We start from the raw sequence: 24,218 nt of genomic DNA on the forward strand, positions 1-24,218 counted from the left end.
ACAAAGTCGGCCTTCTATCACCTGGGGAACATTTCCAGGATTAGAGGACTAATGTCCCAGCCAGATCTAGAGAAACTCATCCATGGGTTTATCTTTAGTCACCTTGATTACTACATTGATTAAAAATCAGTCAGATTCAGAACGCTGCTGCTGGAGTTCTGACTAAAGCCAGGAAGATAGAGAACATCACCCAGTTCTAAAGTCCTTCCACTGGCTCCCCTGTAGCTCAGAGAATAGACTTTAAAATTCTGTTCTTAGTTTATAAATCACTGAACGGTTTAGCACCACAACACATAAAAGATCTGCTGTTGTATCAACCTTCCAGAACCTCTCAGGTTTTTTGGTTCTGATCTGCATCCCCAGAACCAAACATGGAGAAGCAGCATTCAGTTTATGTTCTAATCTGGAACAAACTTTCAGAAAACTGAAAGACACTGAGTTATATTTGCTTTTTATTAATAATAAGTTAATATAGATTAATTCTAGCCTGGTTCCCAATGTTTTAGTACTTCTTTTTATTTTGCCACTGTAATGTAATGTTTCTTTTTTGTTTTTTTATTATAATGTTTTTATTTAAAAAACTCTGGACTGCCTTGTTGCTGAAAAGCACTATACTAATAAACTTGGCATTACCTTGAACTGCATGACCCAGCCTTTATTTGGAACAATATCACGTGTGACAGCATACACTTCTCTCCCATCTGCATTTCCACACACCATCACACCATCAGGGGAGTTGCAGAAGCGCTGCACAGAGCAATCCTCAGAGAAAAGCCAGTGGTCACTCACTGAGAACAAAACGAAGCAAATATTAGAAACCTAAAGAAACGCCTGTGTTTCTCAGTGACAGGCAGCGGTTGTTGAATTACCTATAGGAGTTTCTTCCTGTTCATTCAGCTGACTGACTCTTCCAGAAGTCTCATCTGCAGGCGCTCTCTCATGGTTGGGCAGAGCCACGCCTCCGAATGTGTCAGAGATCTGGGCCCGCGGGTCTGATCCGGCGATGAGGACGTTGTCCAGAGCCCAGTCGCTTCGGTCTGCGCCTTCATGCTGCGGCTGCCACCAACGCACCCGCACTCCTTCTTGACGCGCAGCAGGGGGCAGCAGCACATTTACAAACCTGAGAAGACGAAACACAGAGACTGCAGCTGCGTTTCCATTACAAATGTGAGCAAAACTCAGTTGATAATTTGCTAATGTTAAAAAAACACACAAATTTGGAATTGCTGTGTTTCCTTTAAAATAAGTTTGTTCACGCATTAAAAACATGGCGCGCCATCATCCTCCTATTACTTCCTGTTGTCGTCTTTGTGCAGTACTTTGTAGACGACTAGGGGCGGCAGTGGAGGAATAAAACTCACCCAGGTTTGGTGTAGAGATCGTAGAAGATCTCTGTGAGTAAATGCCAGTTAATTCCCCCGTTCAAGCTGTACTCCAGAAGGACTCCCTGGTTCCGGTTGCTGGGAGGAATCATGCAGCCATACATGAAGTAGAACTGGATGAACTCCGCATTCGTCAGATTCAAATCCACCGTCACCAGCTGCCGGGTGCATGACTGCGCAAAGACAAATGGAGAGATGTAGTCTGAGAGAATCAAATGTAGAAATCAAATTCTTTACTTCCTAAAGTATTTTTGAAGTCACAAAGGGTTTGAATTATGTAAGGAGGTATAATTTATGTTTTTCTAACATTGCCATGTTCTTTAAACCCCTTTAACTTCCTTAGGGCTCCAACTAAAGAGCAAGTTTGATACTGAATAAAACATTTAGGATAACTGTTGAAACCGACCTTTATTATTGCTTTTATAATGAAAAACATGGCTTATCTGGTGTTTAAGAGAGTCTTACCAGGTATTTATGGTCTAGTTTCTGGAGCAAAATATGAAATAAGACAGAACTAACTTTCAAGTAACTTTTCAGCAAGATATAGGAGCTTGATTTACATCAATAATTCCTTAATATTGAGGAAAAGTTCTTATTACACTGGCAGATTTCATTCATTTATAATATTAGAAATACACCTTGTTATAAGTGGAAAAAATTCCAGTTGAAATAGTACTTTTTAATCAGTATTTAAAACAAGCTCCTACATCTTGCTGAAAAGGTACTAGTTTCGTCTATTTTAAGTGTATTAAGATATTTGCACTACATAAAAATTGTAAGATTTTATGCTTTTGCAGTGTAAAATGTAATGGAAAAATCTTTGCCACACATAAAGACAGACATTTTATTACTTACTCTCAAATATAAATCTTTCAGACATTATTGTTAACTATCTGACTTTCCTTCAGTGAAAAACATATTGGATCTTTTGCAGGTTTGATAGCAGAAATTTCAGTCTTTGCCAGGAGAATTTTAACTCCTACATTAACATATTTCACATAGTACTTTCTGTGCAAAATCCTTGTTATGATGTACTGCATAACACATCATAACACATATTAACCTTAGCCAGATATATGAAGCTAATCAGAGACTTTTATCACACAGTAGACCAAACAGTATTCTCTGGACTCTTCTGCTGTGGATTGAATGGTTTTGCCAGTGTACTCCATGTAGGTGTGATGTGAAGTTAATTCCAACTCAGCTGTCAAGTGGGACCTGCATAGTCACGGACAAGGCCCCATCCATCCCTCACACCTAAGCAGAATCTCCAGCACAGGCGGACCTACCCCGCTGAAGTGCAGCGCAGCTCCAGAAGCCACAGCTCCACACACGGAGCTGAGCTTCCCACCCGTGAGAACGTGCCAGTGGCTGAGCGACGGCGCTCGACTGAAGCTGTCCTTCAGCTGGGATGGCAGCGGCAGCACCGGCTCGTCACAGTACTCTCCTCCCCACTCCGGGTCACACCTGGCATGGGAAGTGAATTTGGAAACAAGAAGAACCATGCAATGTTAATATTGAATAACATAATAGGGATAACATTTTTATTTAGTTTGGGGGGTTTTGTGGGTCAGAAAATAACAAGATTAAGATTCAAACCTCTTTTAACTAATCAGGCCCAAACATTTTTCGCTTTTCTTTAATGGTGACCTTTAATGCTTCTGTGAACAGGTAAGTCTGTACAAAACATGTTCACTAGATTTCATTTAAATAATTTTTACATCATCATATTTTAGTTCTGCCAATTTTGAGCTGTTTTTAGGGCCTCCTGTCACTTTAAATCCAAATACGCTGCTGGCCATGCTGCATAACTCAACGTTTACATGTGAAAATGGCTGCACATTGATGCACAGTTATACAATCATACATCTTTGAAAAGCAGAAGCAAAGCCTCCTGCACAACCAACAAGAATGCAGCAAGTGGTTTCTAAATGGTAAGTCAACAACAAAACACTAGTCTTTTCCAGCAGCCATTGTACAGCTGTAAGACCAGCTGACTAAATGTGCTACAGCTCTGCTTGTGTTGCAACTCCTGGCTTCACTGGAGTTGCTAGGCAACGGCTCAGTGCCCATTGAATGTGGTTTAAGGTTTTTGAAACAGCTCATTTTCCAGACACCAAAAAATATGAACTTTCTGCCAGAAAATGACTTGGTGTTTTTTCTTAAATGCTTGAGACACAAATGGAACCATACAATGTGCAAAATATTAAATTTGCATCAATATCACCTTTAGAATGTAAAACTGTGTATATTTAGCTTAATGAATGTACTGTATAAAGTTAGATTTTGACTTTAATGCCTTAGTGTTGATGTTCCAGATACAACCACTATTTTCTTTTCTAGTGATGCATATGTTTTGTCACTTACACACAGGAGCTCTGTTGGCAGCGGCCGTGTCCAGAGCACATATCAGGACAGCCGTCACCAATGTACAGGTTATCCAGAGCCCAGGTCTGCTGCTTGTCAAAGGGAGCCTGCTGGAACCAGCGGAACCTCGTGGCAGGAGATCTGGAAAAGTTGAAAAAGGGAAAGATAAACTTTACAAGATTGGATAAGTTATATGCTCCTTTTGAGTTTGTATTTTAGTTCAACAGTTGTGTCTTTCTTGGTGTTGGCTTGTGTTCTGCTCTGATTTTTGTTGGGACTTGTACTACAAAAAAATGTTTTGGGGGTTTAATCTAAGTGGCTTCAGGTTAAAGTCAGAATTAATAGTGTCAGAATCAAAACAGATACTGCTAAAAATCTATAGCCACATTTTCAAAATTCTTCCTCTGGAATATTTTACTAACAAGATGGAGTTTTATATGTAACAGGGTTTTATTTTAACAATATTATAGATATGAAGTTTGTCAAAATGTATTTGTTCTTTAAATTTCTTTCTTTCCAGGAGAACAACAAATAGACCCTTTTCACATGACGTCACACAACTTCCGTTTTGGCTCGAAGCTGTGTATCCTTAGTTCCGGTGTACATAGTAAGTAATGATAAAGTTGTCTATTTCATATATATATATATATATATATATATATATATATATATATATATAGAGAGAGAGAGAGAGAGAGAGAGAGAGAGAGAGAGATGTATAAATCTGACAGCATATGTTGATCAGACAGATCACCGGAGCATGGAGTTTACACAGTCTCTAAAACATTTGCCTAAAATAAGATTTGAAGATATATCACGATTTGCAAACCAGTTCTCTCTGACAAAAAAATCTAAATTAGACAAAGGCTACAAATTCTTCACCGAACAATACCTGTTTGACTATGAAGGTAGGTATTTTTGTTTTGCGTAACCGTTAGCTTAGCATTAGTGAATTTTGTTAGCTAGCTAACTACGTGACATAACTGTTCCTTAACCAGAACTTTTTACTGTTTTTGAACTATAACGTTTTAGGCTCTAATCTTGATCAGATTATTAAATTATAGACTGGAGTTGCCACTCATCCCATAAAATAGGGATTTGTTTGTTATAAGCAGAGATGTCCGGTGCCGCCGCTGCTTTGTAATGCCTTTAATCGGACCACTTTTTCGGTAACGAATAATCTAACGAGTTCGTATTTCAAATCCAGTAATCAGATTAAAGTTATTTATCCAAATCATTGCACATTAATATTTTCTTGTGTATTTATTTTTATTCCTTCTTTGCGTCTTTGGGAGAGACTCTGTGACAGTTAGCAGTGACAGAAACATGAACAGTGCATGGAGATGCGCATTTTGTTGCTGGAAAAACAGAAATATCGTCAAGCCCAACTGTTATTTGTGGCTTTTGTCTTGTTTTTATTTTCCATTAATACAGAAAATGAACCTCTAAACGTTACATCACTGACAGGCGGCGGTGTATATGTTTCCAAACTGTGGCTAAAGCTGCTGCTAGCTGGTTTACTCATGATCGGAAGCTGGTCCCTTTGAATACAGTTGGAGAATGGTAAATTGACAATGACTTATAACGGTTATCTAGCACGTAAACACTGTTTTATAAAACACAGAAAGTGAACCTCTAACGTTACAGCGCTGACAGAGAGTATATTTTTCCTAAATGTGGCTAAAGCTGCTGCTAGGTGGTTTACTCTCCGATCGGAGGCTGTTTATTTTATACACAGATAGAGAATGGTGAATTTACAATGATTAGTAACAGCTATCTAACACTTAAATGCTGTTATTATTAAACTTACCTTTTATTATATCCTTAAGATTATGAGAATGCGGGAAGTTTTCAGCTTGGTTCCCAAGGCAAAATCACACCGGAAGTAAAGATACCCAGTTTTGAGTTATGGCGGCCATTGTCTGACGTCACTGTGAAAAGGGTCTATTGTTCTGGAATTTTATTTGTGTTTTCAGTTCCGTTATACTGCTCTTGACAGTTGGTGGTTACCATAGCAACCAGTAACTGCCAGCTCCGCCCTCTTTTGTCTGTTACCGTCTGTAACTGTGGCATGTACTGCGACCAGCTCTGTGTTTTCATTTATAAGTAGTACATCATATATAGTGTTACGTGAGTAATTTGGCTGTGCTTTCTATATGTTTTGAACTCTTATGATTAATGTTGTGCATTTTAGCTATGTTTAATTTTACAACTGCTAGCTGCTGTCAACTGCTCATTGGGACCTATTGCTCTGTAGTTTATTTAGTTATTTATTGTATTTTATTTAATGCATAGGGGCAGAAGCTGCTGGACTGATGTTAACCACCAACTTGATTTCCTCTTTTGTTAGGATAAATACAGTGAACCTGAGTGTGTCTGTCATGAAATCAACCTCCTGGACTTGTTAAATATATATTCTTAACTTCATAGCTGGGAATCAATATGACTATTTTTAATATTAATATTGCAACTTTCTGGCAAATTTTCATTATTTAAAAGCCTGACCTCCCAATTCCAATTTTGGCCAATACTGTTTTGTTCTTTTGGGCCTGGAAAGTTGCTAAATATAGCAATAAAGTCAATGAAATGAATTGATAGTGGGGTGACTATTGTTAACTGCAAACATGCCGATCTGACCTGGTCTATCAGTCAAACCTCTTTCAAAGCAAAAGAAGACAGTGGCTGATTTTTAGACCTTTGCGGAGAAAGTAAAGATCAATGGATAAGATCGGCTTCACGTGTAAATATCGGCCAATCGCCGATCTCCCAACATTAAAGAGAACTGTGCCGATTTATCGATGCACTCCCAATTTTTAGGGTAAATGCCTGAACACAATAGAGAAGAAAAAGCAAAACAATCCTGACATATTCTGTACTAGTATATAATAATCATCTTAAGTTGGCAAAGCGCAGATCTCTGCTGACCTTGCGTATGATGGGATAGACAGGGTGACACGGCCCCACTTGTTGTAAGTGTCTGAAACGAGAATCCGCTGCAGAGTGTAAGAAGAGCAGTCAGGACTTGTAGGCAGGCAGTCTCTGACCAGCGGCTGCCAAGTCAGACCCAGATCCAGTGAATACTCCAACTCCACAGCTGCAAAAAGAAGAACAGATAGTTAAAAACTCCTCCATTCATCTATTTACAGATTACCTTTAAAACAGCAGACTTGGGTAGTAACTAGCTACAGTTGCACAATTACATATCAGTATATACTGTATATATATATATATATATATATATATATATATATATATATATATGTACTCTTAGGAGTATTTTTACTATGCTTTGCTTTCTACTTTTATTTGAGTAATTTTATTATGAAGTATGTCTACTCTTACTTGAGTAAAATTTCTGGATTTTCTACCCCCAAAAAAACATGTTTTAACCAAAAATTCACTAGACGCAGACACACACCAGCAGTTTTTGTTAAAGTTTCATGATTTAGGTTTTTTTTATAAATTAGTGTAATTTTGTTCCTTAAAATACCCAAATTTCCACTTCACTTCATATTTTGGTCCGTCTGATAATGAACTTTTTAAATATTAAATGACAGAAATAATTCCAATAATAATAAGACAGAGATAATTTAATCAGTACTTGAGGAAACGTTTTACCAAATACTTTACTGTTACTATAGTAATTTCTTGGATGCTACTTTTTACTTTTACTTGAGTAAAAATATATGTTACACTTACTAAAGTATAATTTTTGGGTACTCTGCCCACCTTCGTTAAATAGGTCACCTTATGAAAATATTTACAAACTTCTATCATATTATTCTCATTTATTTTCCTTTTAAAATAAAACATGCAAATTTTAAGTTTTTAACGAATGCAAATAATAATGTTTGCTTATGAGTTCCTGTTGCTTACAGTAGCAAGAATTAGTGACAGAGCAGGATGCAGAAAAGTCAAACTGGATGAAAGCGTCTTGGCCCAAACTAATGTCAGTAGTGACGGCATATCGTGTGTTGGATTTCTCAATGAAAGCGAAAGCTGGTCCGTCAGAACCACACACAGGCATTCGGGTTCCACCCGGGTGGAGGAGCCACGATCGTCCGTCGATCGAGGAGAAATCATCTTCCAGTGGCCCCCAGCCACTAGCACTGCCTCCCACCACAACCTAAAGTATAAAAGAGAAAATGTTACTGATGGCAGAGACAGGAGAGTCTAAAGATGAGTCAAACTCGTCTTCCGTTGTGGCAGAAGGCATTGAAAAAACTACTTATCAAACTTAAAATACATGTTTCACCCAGTGTATTATAAGCCTGGCAGCCTGTCAGGCTTTATTCACCCCCCACCAGGCTGAGTGTTGTTTCTTTATTTTAAGTAATTTTATTAATACACATATAACAGTGATAGCAAAGACAGGTTAGACTACGCTTATATATAATAAAACATTTGTAATCTTTAGCAAACTATTATCTATTTAAAAAGATAACAGCATTTGAATATAAATACACAGCCTACCGCCTGCTGCCTCACCACATCCATCACCACGTTTCATGACACTGACAGACTAGTTTTGTTTAATCCACTGCTGTATTTTCTTTGTTGTTGATGTTTTACTTCCGAAATTTAATGCCAATTTTTAACATTTTTTAACAAAAAGACCCCCCAGTGGTGCAACTGGGTTAGCTAGATTTCTGGAGGAAATCCTAAGATATTATAGCTTTTTCTGAAATCAATGAATACTTTCTAAAAATAAAATATTTACATATTTTCAAATTGTAGTAATTTGCCACTACATAGATAAAAACTGATTTCATTTGACTAATACAATAATATGTTAGCACAAAACTGTTATCTTGAATTGTATTTATGTGGCCCTCTAGATTCTTCAGGGCCACATAAATAGCTTTAGTGGGCTGGATTTGGCCTGTGGGCCTCGAGTTTGACATACGTGATCTATAGAATGTCAATATATGGTGAAAATAATTAGACAATTCAGTTTACATATATAACGCACATTCACAACAAATATTTCAAGGCATTTAAAAAAAAAAATAAAATAAATAAATAAAATCACACACATTTCAATTGATCCTAGTTATGAAATGCTACAAAATGTTTAGTTAATTATTCAATGTAGTTTAAAATGTTTCCATCTAAGGAAACCCAACAGGTTGCATTGAGTCACTAACTTGCGGCATTAACTCCTCTTGTACGAACACGTAGCAGCAATCACTTGACTTTATTTTAAGGCAATTGCTCATACTGAGTGTGCATGTAGAGACAGTGGAGAGGAAAAACTCCCCTTTAACAGAAAGAAACCTTCGGTAGAACCAGAACCTGGTTTAGTACTACCGAGCATCTGGCACGACCAACTAGGGGTTTTGATTATTATGATTAATTATGTTTACTTTATGGATAAATTCACTTCATGTACCTGATCTATGACCCATGGACTGTAAAAGTGACCATTTTCTGATGGCTGCCACCAGCGCAGACGAGTGGCAGGTGTTCTGGCACGCAGTGGGATCTCCAGAGCCACCAGCCGAGCCTGGTTACTGGCATTACTGAAGAGAAACTCCTGGAGCAGTCCCCAGGTTAGGCCTCCATCCACAGAGAACTGCAGCAGAACAGGCTGAGAACGAGGATCCGGTGCCGCTTTGCCACAGCCAAGGCGAAGGAAGAACTGAACAAACCTGAGGAAGAACGAAAAGTTTATAATCAGAACTGAAAATTCTAAATGTTTCAAACATTTTCAAAGTTATGTAACTGTTTTGGGTGTTGGTTTAAAGCAGATGTACCTTGCATTTGACAGATCCATATCGTTGGTGACCAACATGCGTAGACCATCCTCGCTGAAGAACAGGTGGTTTCCGCTGGACATGATGCCACATTTCCTGGATGGTTTTCCTCCACTCAGCAGAGTGAAATGCTCAGCATCCACAGCTCCTCCTTGATAAAGAAGCAGAAGCCAGACATATTTATTAACGTTTACTACATATATGCAGTTATTCTGCAAACAACTGCACATACCTACCTCATCAAACGGGGATGCAAGCAACTAATCAAGCAATTGTTGATTAAAAGTTAAAATTAGTTCAAAACGATTAACTAACAGCATCCAATTAGACCTTCTTTTAGTGTTGTAGTTTTTGTCACCATCCAGCAGAGGGTGCCGCTGGCCATCCTTAAGTGGAGCCAGCTGATACAGAAACAAAGATGGCGGAGGGATACCAGAATGAAGAGAAACAGTTCTAGCACAGTCCGGTTTGAGCAAAATGCACTTTATGCAGTTCTGCTTTAAACATAAAAACTCGACAATCTGCTTAAGTTTCACTTTAGTGGGTCAGTTTCTCATTCAAAAATTACCGCTGTGACAGAAAACGGAGGGGATAACTGACAAAAATTGCAACATGATGTAAAAATCCATAATGCCAATGAGCAAGATTGATTTTGATATTTGTCCTGAGTCAAAGAACTTCATGGAGTGAAGTTTTAATTTTCCTTCAGGAGCAACAACAGAAAGTATGTCTGTATGAACAGCTCTCTGTTCATGGGGAATTAAGCGTTTCCCATATTTTTATTATTTTCATCTTCTATTTTCCTGTTTAACAATCTAAAAGGTTTCTGTGTTCTTACATTTTATAAATATCTCTAAGTTTAATAATGTCAGAAAACCACTATTTTCAAACTCATCTGTTTATAGTTTTGTTTGATACATTATAAAGGAAACACTAATCAGCATTTTGATGTACGATGGCACTGGAGAAAATGTAATGTTTCAATTGTTGACTAAAGCACTTTGAACTGCTTTGTTGCTGAAACATGCTATACAAATAAACTTGATAGACTTGAAACTTGACCCTGTTTATACAAGAGGAAACTCAGGTTTTAATGAAAATGGCAGCTCATCAATTAATCATACCATCAATCCACTTTAGATGAACTCATTACTTGATAACTTGCATCTCCATTTTTAATACGCAGCAAAAAATAACTTGATTCTTTTGTACCTTCGAAGTCCTCCTTGAGGAAGTCCGGATTTGGGATTTCTGGGACAGAGCAGTCGGGTCCAGAGAAACTGGGGTCACACACACAGTGGGTGCCGCTCACACACACTCCGTGACCGTTACACATGTCCTGACACTGAGGGCCGATGTAAACATTATCCAGCGCCCACGTTGGAGGAGCAGAACCAGCGGAGAAATAACCTTGGAACCAGCGGAACCTTATTGACCTGGATTCCAGGGAAAGAAATTTACAACTTACACAATTGCGATTTTAAAAACTGAGTGAGTGTTTTGGTATTTTTGCCCTTACCCACACAGGCGAAGCTTGCCAACGTGGATCAGCTCTCTCCTCCAGCCGTGTGTGGTACCGGGGAAATAGATGCTGGCAGGGTGAAGCTCTGTGGAGCAAAGCGAGGAGGGCTGAGGGCCGCCGGCACACAGCGGCACCAAAAGGTGCCATGTGGCTCCAAAGTCCCGTGAAAACTCGAGCCGAACCGGGTTTGCAGAGGAGCTCTCGGTCGTACAGCCAACATTGATCTAAAGAAAAGAGGAAATACACAAGAGAAATGTGATTGTGTGATATTTTATCACACAATCATAAATCACAATCATCATAAAGGGCCACCAGGAGGCGCTGTGGTGGTCCCAGAAAGTTGGAGGGAAGATGAGAAAAAATGTAAAAAAATAAATCCCATACATTTTCTATCTTAAATTTTTCATCATAATTTTTTTCTGTTATTCGATAATGTTTCAAATTACAATACAAGTTAAAATGCTAACAGAGATTAGCAGCCAATTGAATTGGCTGCTAATCAAATTCCTTGAGCTGTAAGAAAATAAAGATTTTCTTTAAAAAAAAAAAAGACCAAAAAAACCTGTAGAAAACATAAGAAATATGTAAATAAAATGAAATTGGACGAGAATAATATAAAATATTACATATTTTCTTATAATCAAGAGGGGATTGTGATGGAAATTTGTATTATCTGGTAATTAAGTCATAATATTTTATCTAATACAATTAACCAAAAGCATTTAAAGTCAGACGGGTTGAGGCAGCATTTATGCTAAATTAAGGTAATAAGTTTTGAATAGTGAATAAAAAGTATTCTATAAGTTTGTTTCTTTATTTATTTTGTAACTTTGTTTGTAGCAATAGCATAGAAAATTTGGGAAAACCTGTGTTAAAGAACTATTATCGCCTCACTAGTGTATTTCTGGGAGATTCTGTGCATTTGTTAGTGATGTGATTTCATAACATTAAAAATCTTTAGAATAAATATTAATCCATATTTCAGATAAGCCTATAAGCAATGCAAATATAATGCAAAAAATGTTAAAATCTTATTTATGATATTTATTTATGATGTATTAATCTGCATATTTTTTATTTAAGTAAATTGCAATCCATACATCATTGATCAGGTAGTAAGCCTTTTCTGGGATTGATCAGTAATGCACATCCACCACTAGGGGGCTCTCCTGTCATTCCATCACTCTTGTGATAGTTTAATGCTGATCAAAACATTATATATTTGTAGCCTATATATTGCTAAGGCATTTTATAACCAATCCTTAATTTTTGTGGTAAAGTTTAGAAGCATTTTCTAGTTTTATGAGTTTTTGAGCTCTGCTGTTGCCGCTAAACTAATGGCAGAAGATAAAAAACCTGTTTATTGTCATTTTTGTGAGAAAACATGTTGAAAAGCAAATATTTAACCATATCGTCTAATTTTGGCTTATTAATTAGCTCCTATAGGAATTTATTATTTTATATTCTCGTGATTCTTTTTCTCCTATTTCTTCTATTTCTCTCAGACATCGAAGAAACAATTGCTTCTTCGATGTCTGTGTACCTCAAACTGGATGATGGTGTTCTCATTGACGTCAATGTCCCTGGTGGTGATGGAGTGTTCCCCGAGCTCACTGGAGATGAACACCATGGCCGATTCATCGTCTTCCCTGCATCAACACACACACAAACACTACGATTAATCAGAGGTCAAAGTAAAAAATAATTTTAAAAAAACAAACGTTTTGTAATGTTTTTACAGGTTTTATCACCGATTAGTCTGTGTGACAGAAACATATTAAATTAATCAAAACACATTTTTTCCATGTTATAAGCAGAGCTGGGCAGAGTACACAACAATTATATTCTAGTAAAAGTAGAACTACTTCAACATATTTTACTCAAGAAAATGTAAAAAGCAGCCATCCAAGAAATGACTCAAATAAAAGTAAAAAAGTATTTTGGTAAAAAGTTTACTCAAGTACTGACTAACTGATCAAATTATCAATCATTTAATATTTAAAAATTACATCATCAGACGAATCAAAATATAAAAGGTAAGTGGAAATGTTGGCATTTTAAGGACAAAAATGACAATAATTCATTTAAAGAACAAAAAATAACTAAATCGAGCAAAGGAAAATTTTTCCAAATCAGTTTCTTTCAATAAAAAAACTTATGAAACTTAAAAACTGCAGGTGTCTGTCTGTGCCTGGTAAATTTGTGGTTAAAACATGTTTGTTTTTCATTCAGTGGGTAGAAAACCCAGAAATTTTATTCAAGAGTAGAGATACTTCATAATGAAATTACTCAAGTAAAAGTAAATAGTACACAGTAGTAAAAATTACTGTTAAAATTTTAATTATTCAAAAAAGGGTTACTCAAGTGAATGTAACTAGCTACTACCCAACTGTGGTTATAAGTGAAATAATCTGCAAGCAATTAGAATTCTTTTGTCAATATTAAGGAATTATTGACTTAAAACAAGCTATAATACCTCACTGAAAGTTACTCGTAAGTTAGTTTTGTCTTCTTTCAAGTGTGCTAATATATTTGTAGTAGAAATTAGACCAAAATTTCTGGTAAGATTTTGTGTTTTTGCAGTGTAAGACTCACAGGCCAGCCTTTTGGTAGGGGCAGTATAGTCCTGTGTTTCCACCAGGGTAGAAAAGCCAGTTCTCCTCATTAGGGCCTTCCTCAAAAGTGTCGATTACCATCGGTGGTTTGTGTAGAGGGCTGCCATCAATGATCAGATCATCGATCACCCACACCTCTTCCTTTTTACCTGAAGGACAAAAAATAAGACAATTACATATTAATCAGTTGTGGTTCTTATGAATGTTGTTTGGGAGACACCCTTCTTTCTGTGCCTGAGAAAAAAAGAAGGAAATACATCCGAATAATTTTTTGGGGGTCAAACTCAAGGCCCGAGGGCCAAATCTGGCCCGCCACAGCTATTTATGTGGCCCTCTAGACTCCAGAATGGTAGATAAATAGAACTTCAAAAACAATAGATGTGTGCTGACATATTATTTTATCAGTAAAATCAAAGCAGCTTTTATTTGTACAGTGCCAAATTTTATCAATTCGACAAAGTATGCTAAGAATAAAAGAAAAAGGACTGTCCACTGCTGCTACATGCTTGCTCGCAAAGTTAGTGACTCTATGCAATCAAGTGGGTCTCCTTAAAAGGAAAACATTTTACTAATTTAAATAATAAGCTGAATTGTTAGGGATGAATATTTCTGCATGATTGGATTGGATTTAATTGACTTGCCAAACTGGCGGTGTGACCTTTAATTATTCTACCAGATTTTTTATCTACTGATAAAAATCTGTGTATATTGGTACTGATACTTCCTTTTGTAAAACATCTAGAGCTGTCATTTGTTGTGAATCAATGGCATAAAAATAACAAAAACTGAAGTTGAATCGGTGCTGCCTGCTCACCGTTGTTGTAAGGCTGCCACAGTCTGAAACGGGTGGCATTGGTCTGAGCGCTGGCTGGCAGAGGCAGGTGGAGGAACAGCGTGTCTGTGGAAGACGGGAAGTAAAACTCATCCAACAGGAGCCAGCTGATTCCTCCGTTCACAGAATACTGCAGCAGCACCGAGTGGGAGCGCTCCGGCACTCCTAAAAAAGCCCAAAGGATGAACAGTTACAGCAAAATTCAAGTAAAAAAAAATCAAAAATGGAGATCAGCGGAAGTGAAGGAGTACCTTTGGTGATAAACTTGAAAGAGAACTGGATGTACAGAGTGTTTGAACAGTCCAGATCCCTCGACACAATCATTCGCAGTCCATCCTGAAAACAAACAGAAGAAAAAAATGTGAATGTGATTTAAAAGTCCAAGTTCTGCTCTGAATTTTTTCTCTGCATAAGTTCAGCACCAGTGTTGCCAGATTGGTTGAGTTTCCTGCTGGAAAGTTAAAAATTGGGCTGCTGTTCACAAAATTCAGCAGGTTTTTAGAAAATGTTCAGAGAAAAATTATTTCAAAACAGTCATTAGGTGGCAGAAAAACAAAAACTTAAGAAAATGCCATGCTATTGAACTTATTAGTAAATTTTTTGTGAAATGTCTATAATCTGTTAAAGGTGACATCATCAATTATTAGTCATTGGTTAATCAAGTGTCACTATATCATATTATTTTAAAACAAAAATTTAAGTGCAACATCATAATTTAAAATGACACACACTGCAAAAACACATAATCTTACCAAGTATTATTGGTCTAATGTCTAGAGCAAATATCTTACTACACTGAAAATCAGACAAAACTAACTTAGAAGTAACTTTTCACTAAGATATAGAAGCTTGTTTTAAGTAAATAATCCCTTGTTTTTTATGAAAATGTACTAGTTACACTGGCAAATTATTTCACTTATATCAAGACAATTCTCCCGTGTTATAAGTAAAATTTCCATGATATAAAATATTATTTACCTACAACAAGGCTCTATAACTTGCTAAAAAGTTAGTTTTAGTTACTTTGTCTTACTTCAAATGTGTTAAAATATTGTGTTTTTGCAGTGTAGTGCCACAAAAAACACTAGTCTAGTTGTGTTTTTTGCAATCGCAATGGGATTATATTATCAGATTATAATAATCAAACCAAAACAGTTGTAAATTTCCACAAGTCTATGAATGCAGTCGACATATAGTACATATAAGATCATATATATTTAAAATCCAATCAAGAAAACTTGTCACGAGACTATCTTGGGAAAACCTAGGGTCTTCAGTCAGAGGCTTCTTCAAATTCGCTGTAATACAGATTGCTACAGGAGATCTTTCCTGCCACCAGCCATCACCATCTACAGCAACTCTGAAGAATTTGAATGAATATGAGTTTCAATAACATTTAATTTTCTTTTGGGATCAATCAATTTGTATTGAATTTGAATCAAATCTGGTGCTACAAACAGGAGTTTCATTGGAGGTTGAGATTTGGGCTGTTTTTTATGGAGCTGGTTTTTCATTGTATTTGGACTGGAAACTTTCAGTCAGATCTGGCAACCCTGTTCAGCATCCTCACCCCTTTGAAAATTAGCGCAGTTCCAGATTTAAGTGGTTCTCCGCTGAGCGTCCCCCTCTCTGCGCCGTACACTTCGGGCCAAGTCTCCTGCTGCAGATTCTCGTTGAAGTCTTCCCTCAGCACCGAGGGCAGAGGAGCCAAAGGTACACAGTGCACTCCTCCATAACCTTTATCACATCTGTATGAGAATGAACGGATTACCAGAAGGAGAAACTACTTAGAAGAAGTCAGAAATGTACAGATTGAACTAAATCAAGGCAGAAATCGATGAGCAACGGAGAAAGAGTCACATTTACGTACACACAGCGGCCGTTGTCGCACAGACCATGTCCAGAGCACATCCATGGGCAACCAGGGGCAAGTAGCACGTTGTCCAGTGCCCATCCTTCCGCCCCTGGTGTGAAGTGGGTCTGGATCCAACGGAACCGAGTTCTGGGGGAACTGAGCAAGTCGGAAAAATTTTGTTTAGAAAGTCACATTTACATAAACATAGTACAAAACAACAAAACAGTGCATTACTCTGTGTTGAGGTTTAGAATATTTTGTATATATTTGAGGATTTCAATGAATACTTGTTTTTGGATTTCATGTTTGCTTGAGCAATAATGACAATGTAATCTACAAAGCAGGGTTTTCTACAGTTAATTTTAGATTTACATAATTTTACAAAGATAAAAAACACTTCCATGTCAAAAACTATAAATTTAGCTTTCATTTCTTTTCACCAATAACTAGGCATATGTTCTAATAAAGATTTATATTTTAATCAGGGATAAAAGTTATTGATTAATCAATTAATCTAAAGTAGATTCATCATGTCAATTGACGAGCGATTAATTAATAAGCCGTCATCTTTTTCTTGTAGAATTTTTCCTAGTCTGAAGAGGGTCGACCATCTTTCCATAAAATGAAAGGATACTTTTATAAATAAAATGCTTAATTTAAAATAAGAATATCACCATATTTTAACAAATTAGAGTCAGCTGCATTAAATACTGACTGAACAAACAGAAAATTTTGGTTTTCTCACATTACTAAACTTAAGAAAGCAGGAGCACCTTAGGTTGTTGAATACAAAAAAGAAAAGAAGATATTTGAAACATTTAATGCCCTATGAACTGAGATATGTTCATGTCTTCTTTCTTCGTGTCTCAATTTTTCTGTGCTATTGCCTCCGCTTTTCTGTCTTTTATTTAAAATGGAAGTAATTTTAATCTAATAAAACATTAATCGTAAGCCAATGAATTCTTTGCATCCCTAATTTTAACTACATGTGTGTGTCCAAAAACACCTACTTAGCAGCACTGGGCAGGTAAACCGTGATTCTCCTCCAGTGTTTGTGTTGGGTTGATGCATAGACAGAGCTCTGTGTATAACCAGCGCAGCCGATGGCTGGAGGCACACACTCCGGTGTGATGAGAGTCCAGTGGCGCCCACAGTCTGTCGAGTACTCCAGTCGGACCCCGTGGGAGAAGGAGGTGGACTTACTGCAGCCCATGCTCAGCTCAAACTGGAGGAATGACGAACCCGTCACCTCAAAGTCCCAGCTCTCTGCATATCTTGGCTTCTCTGCAAAGTGATTTCGGGTTGCAAAAGTTAAATCGTTTTCACTTCTAACATGGGAAAAATGACTCATCGTGAGTGAAATAATCTGCCAGTGGAACTGGTACACTTTTTAATCAATATCAATGAATTATTGAGTTAAAACAACCTCCTATATCTGCTGAAAAGTTACCTATAAGTTAAGTTTATCTTATTTCAAGTGCACTAGAAACCAGACTAAAATACTGGGTAAGATTTTGTGTTTTTGCAGTGTATTAAGACAAATTTACTCATCATATTCATTTCCTTTCACTTCACAGCTATGGACTTTGAGTTGGTGACAAAATGTTTGAAGGTTTAAAAGTTATGAATACTTTTGCAAGGCACCATCTTTGTGTAGGTATTCTTGTTTAGCAAGAAACAATGGCTTTTGATTCCTTTCTATCGACAATTACATTCTGAAGAAGACATAACACTAAACGTCTCTCCAATAAAGTCTAGCCAAACACTTTAAGAGAGTTTGTTTATATAATATTTTATATCCCTAACAATAGTTAATCAGACTTGCACAACAATCTGAAACTAAATTATTAATTTATATGTTTTCTTTTGGTAAATTCTCCTGCCAGGGGGAGAAGAAGTGAACACTCAAACTTAAGCAAAATTTATCTTTCTTTTTATGTCATGAAGCATCCTCAAATGTTCCTCTGACTATTCATGCTGCATCTGTAAACACAGAGCTCCTGTGTTTACAGATGTGCTGCCAAATCGGTCATGCTGTGCACACCTAATGAATGGCCCCTTTGTGATGTGCTATTTGCACAAACCTAATCCACTCACAGCTTGATGCAGGCATAAATAACAGGCAGGATGTTCAATGAGGTCTGCTCTCATTAATAATGCAGGATGGATGATGCCACAGTAAATCCCAGGCTCTGTTTCAGCTGCTTGTTAATAGCAAAGTGCTGTGATGTTCCTTGTTTGAATGATTTTTAAGTGTCTGGGTGGGTAACACGTACTTCAGTCTATACGGGCTGCTTACAGTTTGCACAACAAACTGGAAGCAACACACTTCATAGCTGTAGTGAATGTGTTTCACTTACTATCAATGGCCTCAGAGTTAAAGGTGAGAGCAGTGTCCAGAGACAAGCAGTCCACGGTCACCTCCCCGCCCTGGATCCGGTACCAGTTGTGCCTCAGCGGGGTGGTGCCATCGAATTTATCGTGGAAACCCGTTCTGGAGCTGTCGTTCATACCGATCAGAACGTCATCCAGCGCCCACTGGGCAGAGTGCTTTCCTGCAGGGACAAAAGAGTAAATCAGTAAAACAATCTAAAGAGTTGCCTGTTAAGGCGACCTAATATTGTTAAAAGATTTTATGCTTCCATTTCAGTCAATACTGCTTCTAAAAACAGACCAAACACTTTAAAAAACACCCAGATGTTTTTTTGGTAAGTTAACAATTTTCCTGATTGTCAAGTCACATTTGGAGGGCAATGCCTCGTTACCTAGCAACCCCAGTGGAGCCCAGCCCTGTTGCCTACAGACTCAAGAGGATTTCCAGCATGTTTGGTCAGCTGGTTTTACCGCTGCATGTTCTATACAATGGCTGCTGGAAAAGACAAGTTGCTGTTACAACCAGAAACCACTTGCTGCATTCTTGTTGGTTGTGAAGGAGGCTTGGCTAATGCTTTTCAACAACTTGCAAGGCAGACTTCCTGTTTCAATGTGGCTGCTCCTCACATCAGCAGTAGTAAATTGTGGTGGAAACATGTATTTTAAAAGACGACAAACGTAAAAATGCGTTTAATATCAATGTTGCATGTAGCACCTACAACTCTAAACTGAAAACATTGAAAGTGTTGTTTGCTTATGGGAAATTGAGCTTAAAGGGATAAGAGTTATTGCAAACAATGTTTATGGGTGTCACCACGTGGAAATTTAGACTTCTTAACTAGAATGCTGTTACGTTGGGTCACACATCAAAACCAGTTGCAAGTTCTCACTTCCCAGCATAAATGTTGAGGTGGGGTGGCATAGCTAGCAGCAGCTTATTTGGATTTAAATTTACAAGAGGCTCTAAGATGGCTAAAATCTCATTATCTAAGCATAAATTTGTGCAAAAAATGTAATGAACATGTTTTGTATAGGCCTATCCTAACCTGTTCTAGGAAGCATAATAGGTCAAATTTAAGATACTTTTATTGCATAGTGAGTTTTGCAGATAGTCTGCTCACCTTGTTGTGGCTGCCACCACCGAAACACAGTGTAGGAAGTTTTTGCTGGAGGTGGAAGCTCAATGGTGACCACCTGAGGCTCCAAGGAGGAGCTGAAGTCCAACTCTCTCAGAAACTGCCACTGGATGCCATTATTGGTGGAAAACTGGACAATGACACCTGAAAGCACAGAAACAGCCTTTTAATAGAGATGAGGGAGATTATTATTAACAGAAACCAAATGGGAAGCTTGTGATGTTCTAAACAACATGGTAGTTCTGGATATAAAGTTCAGTCACAGTGAGTTCATTCATTACACTCTTAGCTTAATCTTTTAGTAGAGAACCTCTACTGATCGGTAACCTCACAACATTGGAAGCTCAAAACACTGTCCTGAGCCATATGCAACGAAATTTCGTTCTGTATACACCCTGTGCATGCAAAATGACAATAAAGTCAGTCTAAGTCTAAGATCCAGATTAATCCTTAGTCCAACCCTGTTTCTCAGCAGTATGGAAGGGATGCTTCCTCAGCATGTGAAGATGTCAACTTCCCACTGATTTCACATGTACAAAAGCAATAGAAAACTTGTAGCAAAAATTAAATATTAAGTATATGTTTATCCCCATTTCTAATGCAGCCCTGGGAAACTGACTCGCATCAGAAGCTTCTGATAAGTTCTTCTGTCACCAATAATCTTATAAACCAGCTTAAAAAACTGTTTAAAAATGAGCTTTTTGGGAAATATGTTGCATATAATGAAGGTCTCAAAGAAAAAAATGTTACTGAAGACATTAAAAATGTATAAATAATTCTACATTTAAGGAGGAGAATGTGATGTTTAAGCATCATTCAATGTGGGAATAATTTACGCGTTAATATGGTGTTTGGAGATTTAAATGTTTGTAGGTAATGAGTAAGACAGGGGCAGGAAATCCTAAGATCCTGCTTCTTCTACCTGCTCCTTTTTAAACAAATCATGTAAAATTGCATGTCAATAGGCATGATAATTTGTTTTAATTTTATTTTTTCTTGTTTTTACTTTTTGTCTGTTCTAAATAAATTAATTAATTTTAAAAAATTATAATCTTACAGTGTGAAATTCAGAAGATTCAGTGTTAATTTAAAACACTGTAATAATTTTTCCTTTTATTCCACTTTAATTTTATAATAGGCAGTTACTCTGACCTGAAATGGTTTGAATATTCAGTGTTATTCACACAACAAGATTTGACACAGCCTCCTATGTTTTAGAAATTGGAGGGATTTTAAGACAATACATATTCAATTTAGTCTAGGACTTGTATTTAGCTTTAGTTGGCTAATTTTATACTAAATGTAGAGTTATATGCTCCAGGTAACTCAGTGTAAACATTTAAAATGCCTTAATTTCAGCAATTTGCTAATTAAATTAAGGGAAAAAGACGATGAAGATAAAGTCTGTGGCAGAACAAACTTTCCTCACTGCAAAAACACCAAATCTTACCATGTATGTTGAGTCTCGTTTCTAGTGAAAATATCTTAGTCTACCTGAAACAAGAGAAAACTAATATACAGACAACTTTTCAGCAATATTTATGAGCTTGTAAGAAATTACTTAACATTGATTACAAAAAGTACGCATTCAGCTGACAAATTATTTCACTTATACCAAGACATTATTCCCATATTGTAAGTGAAATAATCTGCCAGTGGAACAATTTCTTTTAATCAATATTAAGAAATTATTGACCTAAAACAAGCTCCTGTATCTTACTTATAGGTTATTTTTGTCTTATTTCAAGTGTATTAAGATATTTGTACTAACTGAAAACAAAGTTTGGTAATATTTTGTGTTTTTGCAGAGATGAAATGATCAAGTTAGCCTTTCCTTATTGATTTATAGGGTAGTACTGTATAGTATAGGTAGAACTGAAAAAGGGAAGCAGGCATTCAGTGTTTTGCCCCCACAGCGTGGAATCAGTTGCAGTTTGAACTTAAGATGTCGGAAATGATTTCACTGGACTTATTTTGAGCAGTTCTTAAAGATAGGCAACAAGATTCTATGAAACAGTGTCATTGTTTTTAAATTGTTTTTATTGTTTTATACTTGTGCATATGTATTAATTGTTTTTATCTTGTAACCAGGTTGCTATGTATTGCAAATTTTTTGCCCAGGTCCCTCTTGAAAATGAGATCTAGATCTCAACGGGGTTTACCTGATTAAATAAAATAAAGAAAAGAAAAAGAAAGTTCCCACATTGAACCAGCAGAGGGCCTCATCACAACATGTGTTCTATTTGGAAACAACCTTCATTGCGCGAGCGAGGCCTGGTGCAGGTGGGTCCTAAACTCTTGCTGCCAATTCGGATGTAAAACTGAGCCAACCTACAAACAAAAAACAATAAAAGTGAATTTTATATTAAACAGTATCAACATAATGCTTGAAACGCTGAGAAAATAAGAGGGTTGCTCCTCTCACCGTGTGTTGGTAGTGTCCAGAGGAGCTGTTCGAGCCTCCCGACGTCCAGCACTGCTGAAGTAAAGAGCCTTGCCCTCACTGATGATGCCGCAGCCGCCTCCGATTTGTCCCCCGCTGATACTCTGCCAGAGAGGACTCAGCTTCCCCTCAAAGCCCTCTGTCAGCTCCGTGGGACTAGCTACGGATGGGACACAACTATCTTGCTCCACTATAAAAAAAAGAGGAAGATTACAGGTCAAAATTCAGCAGCATCATCATGAAATACTTGGTTACATCAGCTTTCTTTCATCTAGGTACCTGTGAAGCCCATATCACAAAAGCAGACACCAGAAATGCAGTCTCCATGACCACCACAATGGTTGGGGCAGGGCTCGGAAATGTAGACTCCGTCCAAAGCAAACGGTGGCGCGTCTCGGTACACACTACTCTCCTGGAACCAACGGAACCTGGTTTTACTGAGAAAATGAATAAAGTTCAGGTATTTCAGTGCAAATAAAAATTAGAATTTAAGGGTGAATTCACACCAGCCCGGTTTCGTCTGCTTTAATCAAACTCAAGTTTGTTTGCTAGAAAGTCTGGTTTGTTTGGGGAAGTGTGAATGCGCAATTGGACTAAAAAAGCAAACTCCGGTCCGCCTAAAACCCTCGGTCTCGGCTCAGTTGACGTGAATTATGGTGCGGTTTGAATACATGTGAATGCAAGTGAATCAGAAACCACTCCAAAAGCAGGAAGCAAACTACAGCGCATGGCATTCTGGGTAAATAAAACCAAAACAAATTTAAGAGTCTAGCACTAGCGGGCGAAAATTCTTGTGGTCTTTTACCAATGACAAAAGAGAAATCTAACAACCACTAAAATTTGACGCCTCTCCATTTTTGTTTACATTTCTTGAAGAAGGAAGTTGCGCTTGTATCTTTTTCTAAGGTTTTTGTATCATTTCTCTCAGCAGTTCTTGGTTTGTTTGACACAGTGCAGTGTGAAAACGAACCACAACAAAAATGTAACAAATGTTGCAATTTTAGTCCCCAATTGAACTGAGTCTACCGGACTTTGAGGTGTGAAAACAGCCTATGGCTACAATATTTGCCTTTTTCATGGCAGTCTGAATGACCCAATTCCAATTTTTTCACCTCCCCAAAAATATCTGATTTGTGCTGATAGCTAATAGCACAAATCAGATGCTAACTTGGATACGTATCTGATTGTTTTCAAAGCGTCTGCTGTCTGAATGATCATGTTGCATTTTTCCGACTTTTATATTGATGTGAGACATGCATCATAATTCTGAGTCAAGCGAAGAACGGAGTTGTGCTTCTTCAGAGAATTTTGTGTAGTTTCCTTCAGTGGTCCTTGGTGCAGCGCCACCACAGGCGAAGGGGGGGACAGGTTTTTCAATTAGAGTGGTTTGTTTGATACAGTGCAGAGCAGTGATGTCAGTAACGCGTTACTGATGTTACTAACCACTTTTTTCAGTAACGAGTAATCTAACGCGTTGCTATTTCAAATCCAGTAGTCAGACTACAGTTACTTATCAAAATCACTTTGCGTTACTGTGCGTTACTATCTTCTTTTGTTATTTAATCGTATTTCCTCTACGCGTCTTGTCGAGTGACCGATGTCTCTATGCGACAGAAATGTAAACAATGGAGGGAGATGCGCATTTTGTTGGTGGTAAAACAGAAACTATTTTGAGTTTCTTCCGCCAAGTCCGATTATTATAAGCGGCTTTGGGCTTTTCTTTTTTTTTTTTTAAGTCACTTGCAAATTTAATGAGTGGCGGGTTGCGCCTTATTGGGTGGATCTACCGGACTAAGAGCACCACAAAAACACAAAATCTTACCAAGTTTTATGTCTCAATACACTTGAAATAAGACAAACTAACTTACACGTAACTTTTTTAGAGAGACACAGAGGCTGTTTTTTAAGTAAATAATTTCTTACGATTATTCTGAAGA

General features: G+C 37.4%; 1 protein-coding gene across 6 annotated transcripts in view; it reads right to left on the reverse strand.

Annotated features, from left to right (window-relative positions):
- reln (reelin) overlaps positions 1–24,218 on the reverse strand; it is a 157,163-nt gene that overhangs the window by 25,331 nt on the left and 107,614 nt on the right. For all 6 annotated transcript variants that reach the window (XM_023348573.1, XM_023348567.1, XM_023348559.1 and 3 more), the window contains exons 29-51: positions 22,561–22,718; positions 22,264–22,471; positions 22,093–22,169; positions 19,824–19,982; positions 18,690–18,884; positions 17,340–17,613; positions 16,345–16,485; positions 16,045–16,222; positions 14,726–14,810; positions 14,457–14,639; positions 13,623–13,791; positions 12,571–12,676; positions 11,025–11,251; positions 10,718–10,941; positions 9,506–9,656; positions 9,142–9,400; positions 7,626–7,875; positions 6,675–6,843; positions 3,750–3,890; positions 2,672–2,849; positions 1,362–1,555; positions 870–1,120; positions 634–788 (exon numbers count right to left, since the gene is read on the reverse strand). In XM_023348573.1, coding sequence (XP_023204341.1) covers positions 634–788; positions 870–1,120; positions 1,362–1,555; positions 2,672–2,849; positions 3,750–3,890; positions 6,675–6,843; positions 7,626–7,875; positions 9,142–9,400; positions 9,506–9,656; positions 10,718–10,941; positions 11,025–11,251; positions 12,571–12,676; positions 13,623–13,791; positions 14,457–14,639; positions 14,726–14,810; positions 16,045–16,222; positions 16,345–16,485; positions 17,340–17,613; positions 18,690–18,884; positions 19,824–19,982; positions 22,093–22,169; positions 22,264–22,471; positions 22,561–22,718 — 4,132 coding nt within the window. The remainder of the gene's footprint in view (positions 1–633; positions 789–869; positions 1,121–1,361; positions 1,556–2,671; positions 2,850–3,749; positions 3,891–6,674; positions 6,844–7,625; positions 7,876–9,141; positions 9,401–9,505; positions 9,657–10,717; positions 10,942–11,024; positions 11,252–12,570; positions 12,677–13,622; positions 13,792–14,456; positions 14,640–14,725; positions 14,811–16,044; positions 16,223–16,344; positions 16,486–17,339; positions 17,614–18,689; positions 18,885–19,823; positions 19,983–22,092; positions 22,170–22,263; positions 22,472–22,560; positions 22,719–24,218) is intronic.

The sequence above is a fragment of the Xiphophorus maculatus genome, chromosome 2, assembly GCF_002775205.1.
Source record: "Xiphophorus maculatus strain JP 163 A chromosome 2, X_maculatus-5.0-male, whole genome shotgun sequence".
NCBI classification, from domain to species: domain Eukaryota; kingdom Metazoa; phylum Chordata; class Actinopteri; order Cyprinodontiformes; family Poeciliidae; genus Xiphophorus; species Xiphophorus maculatus.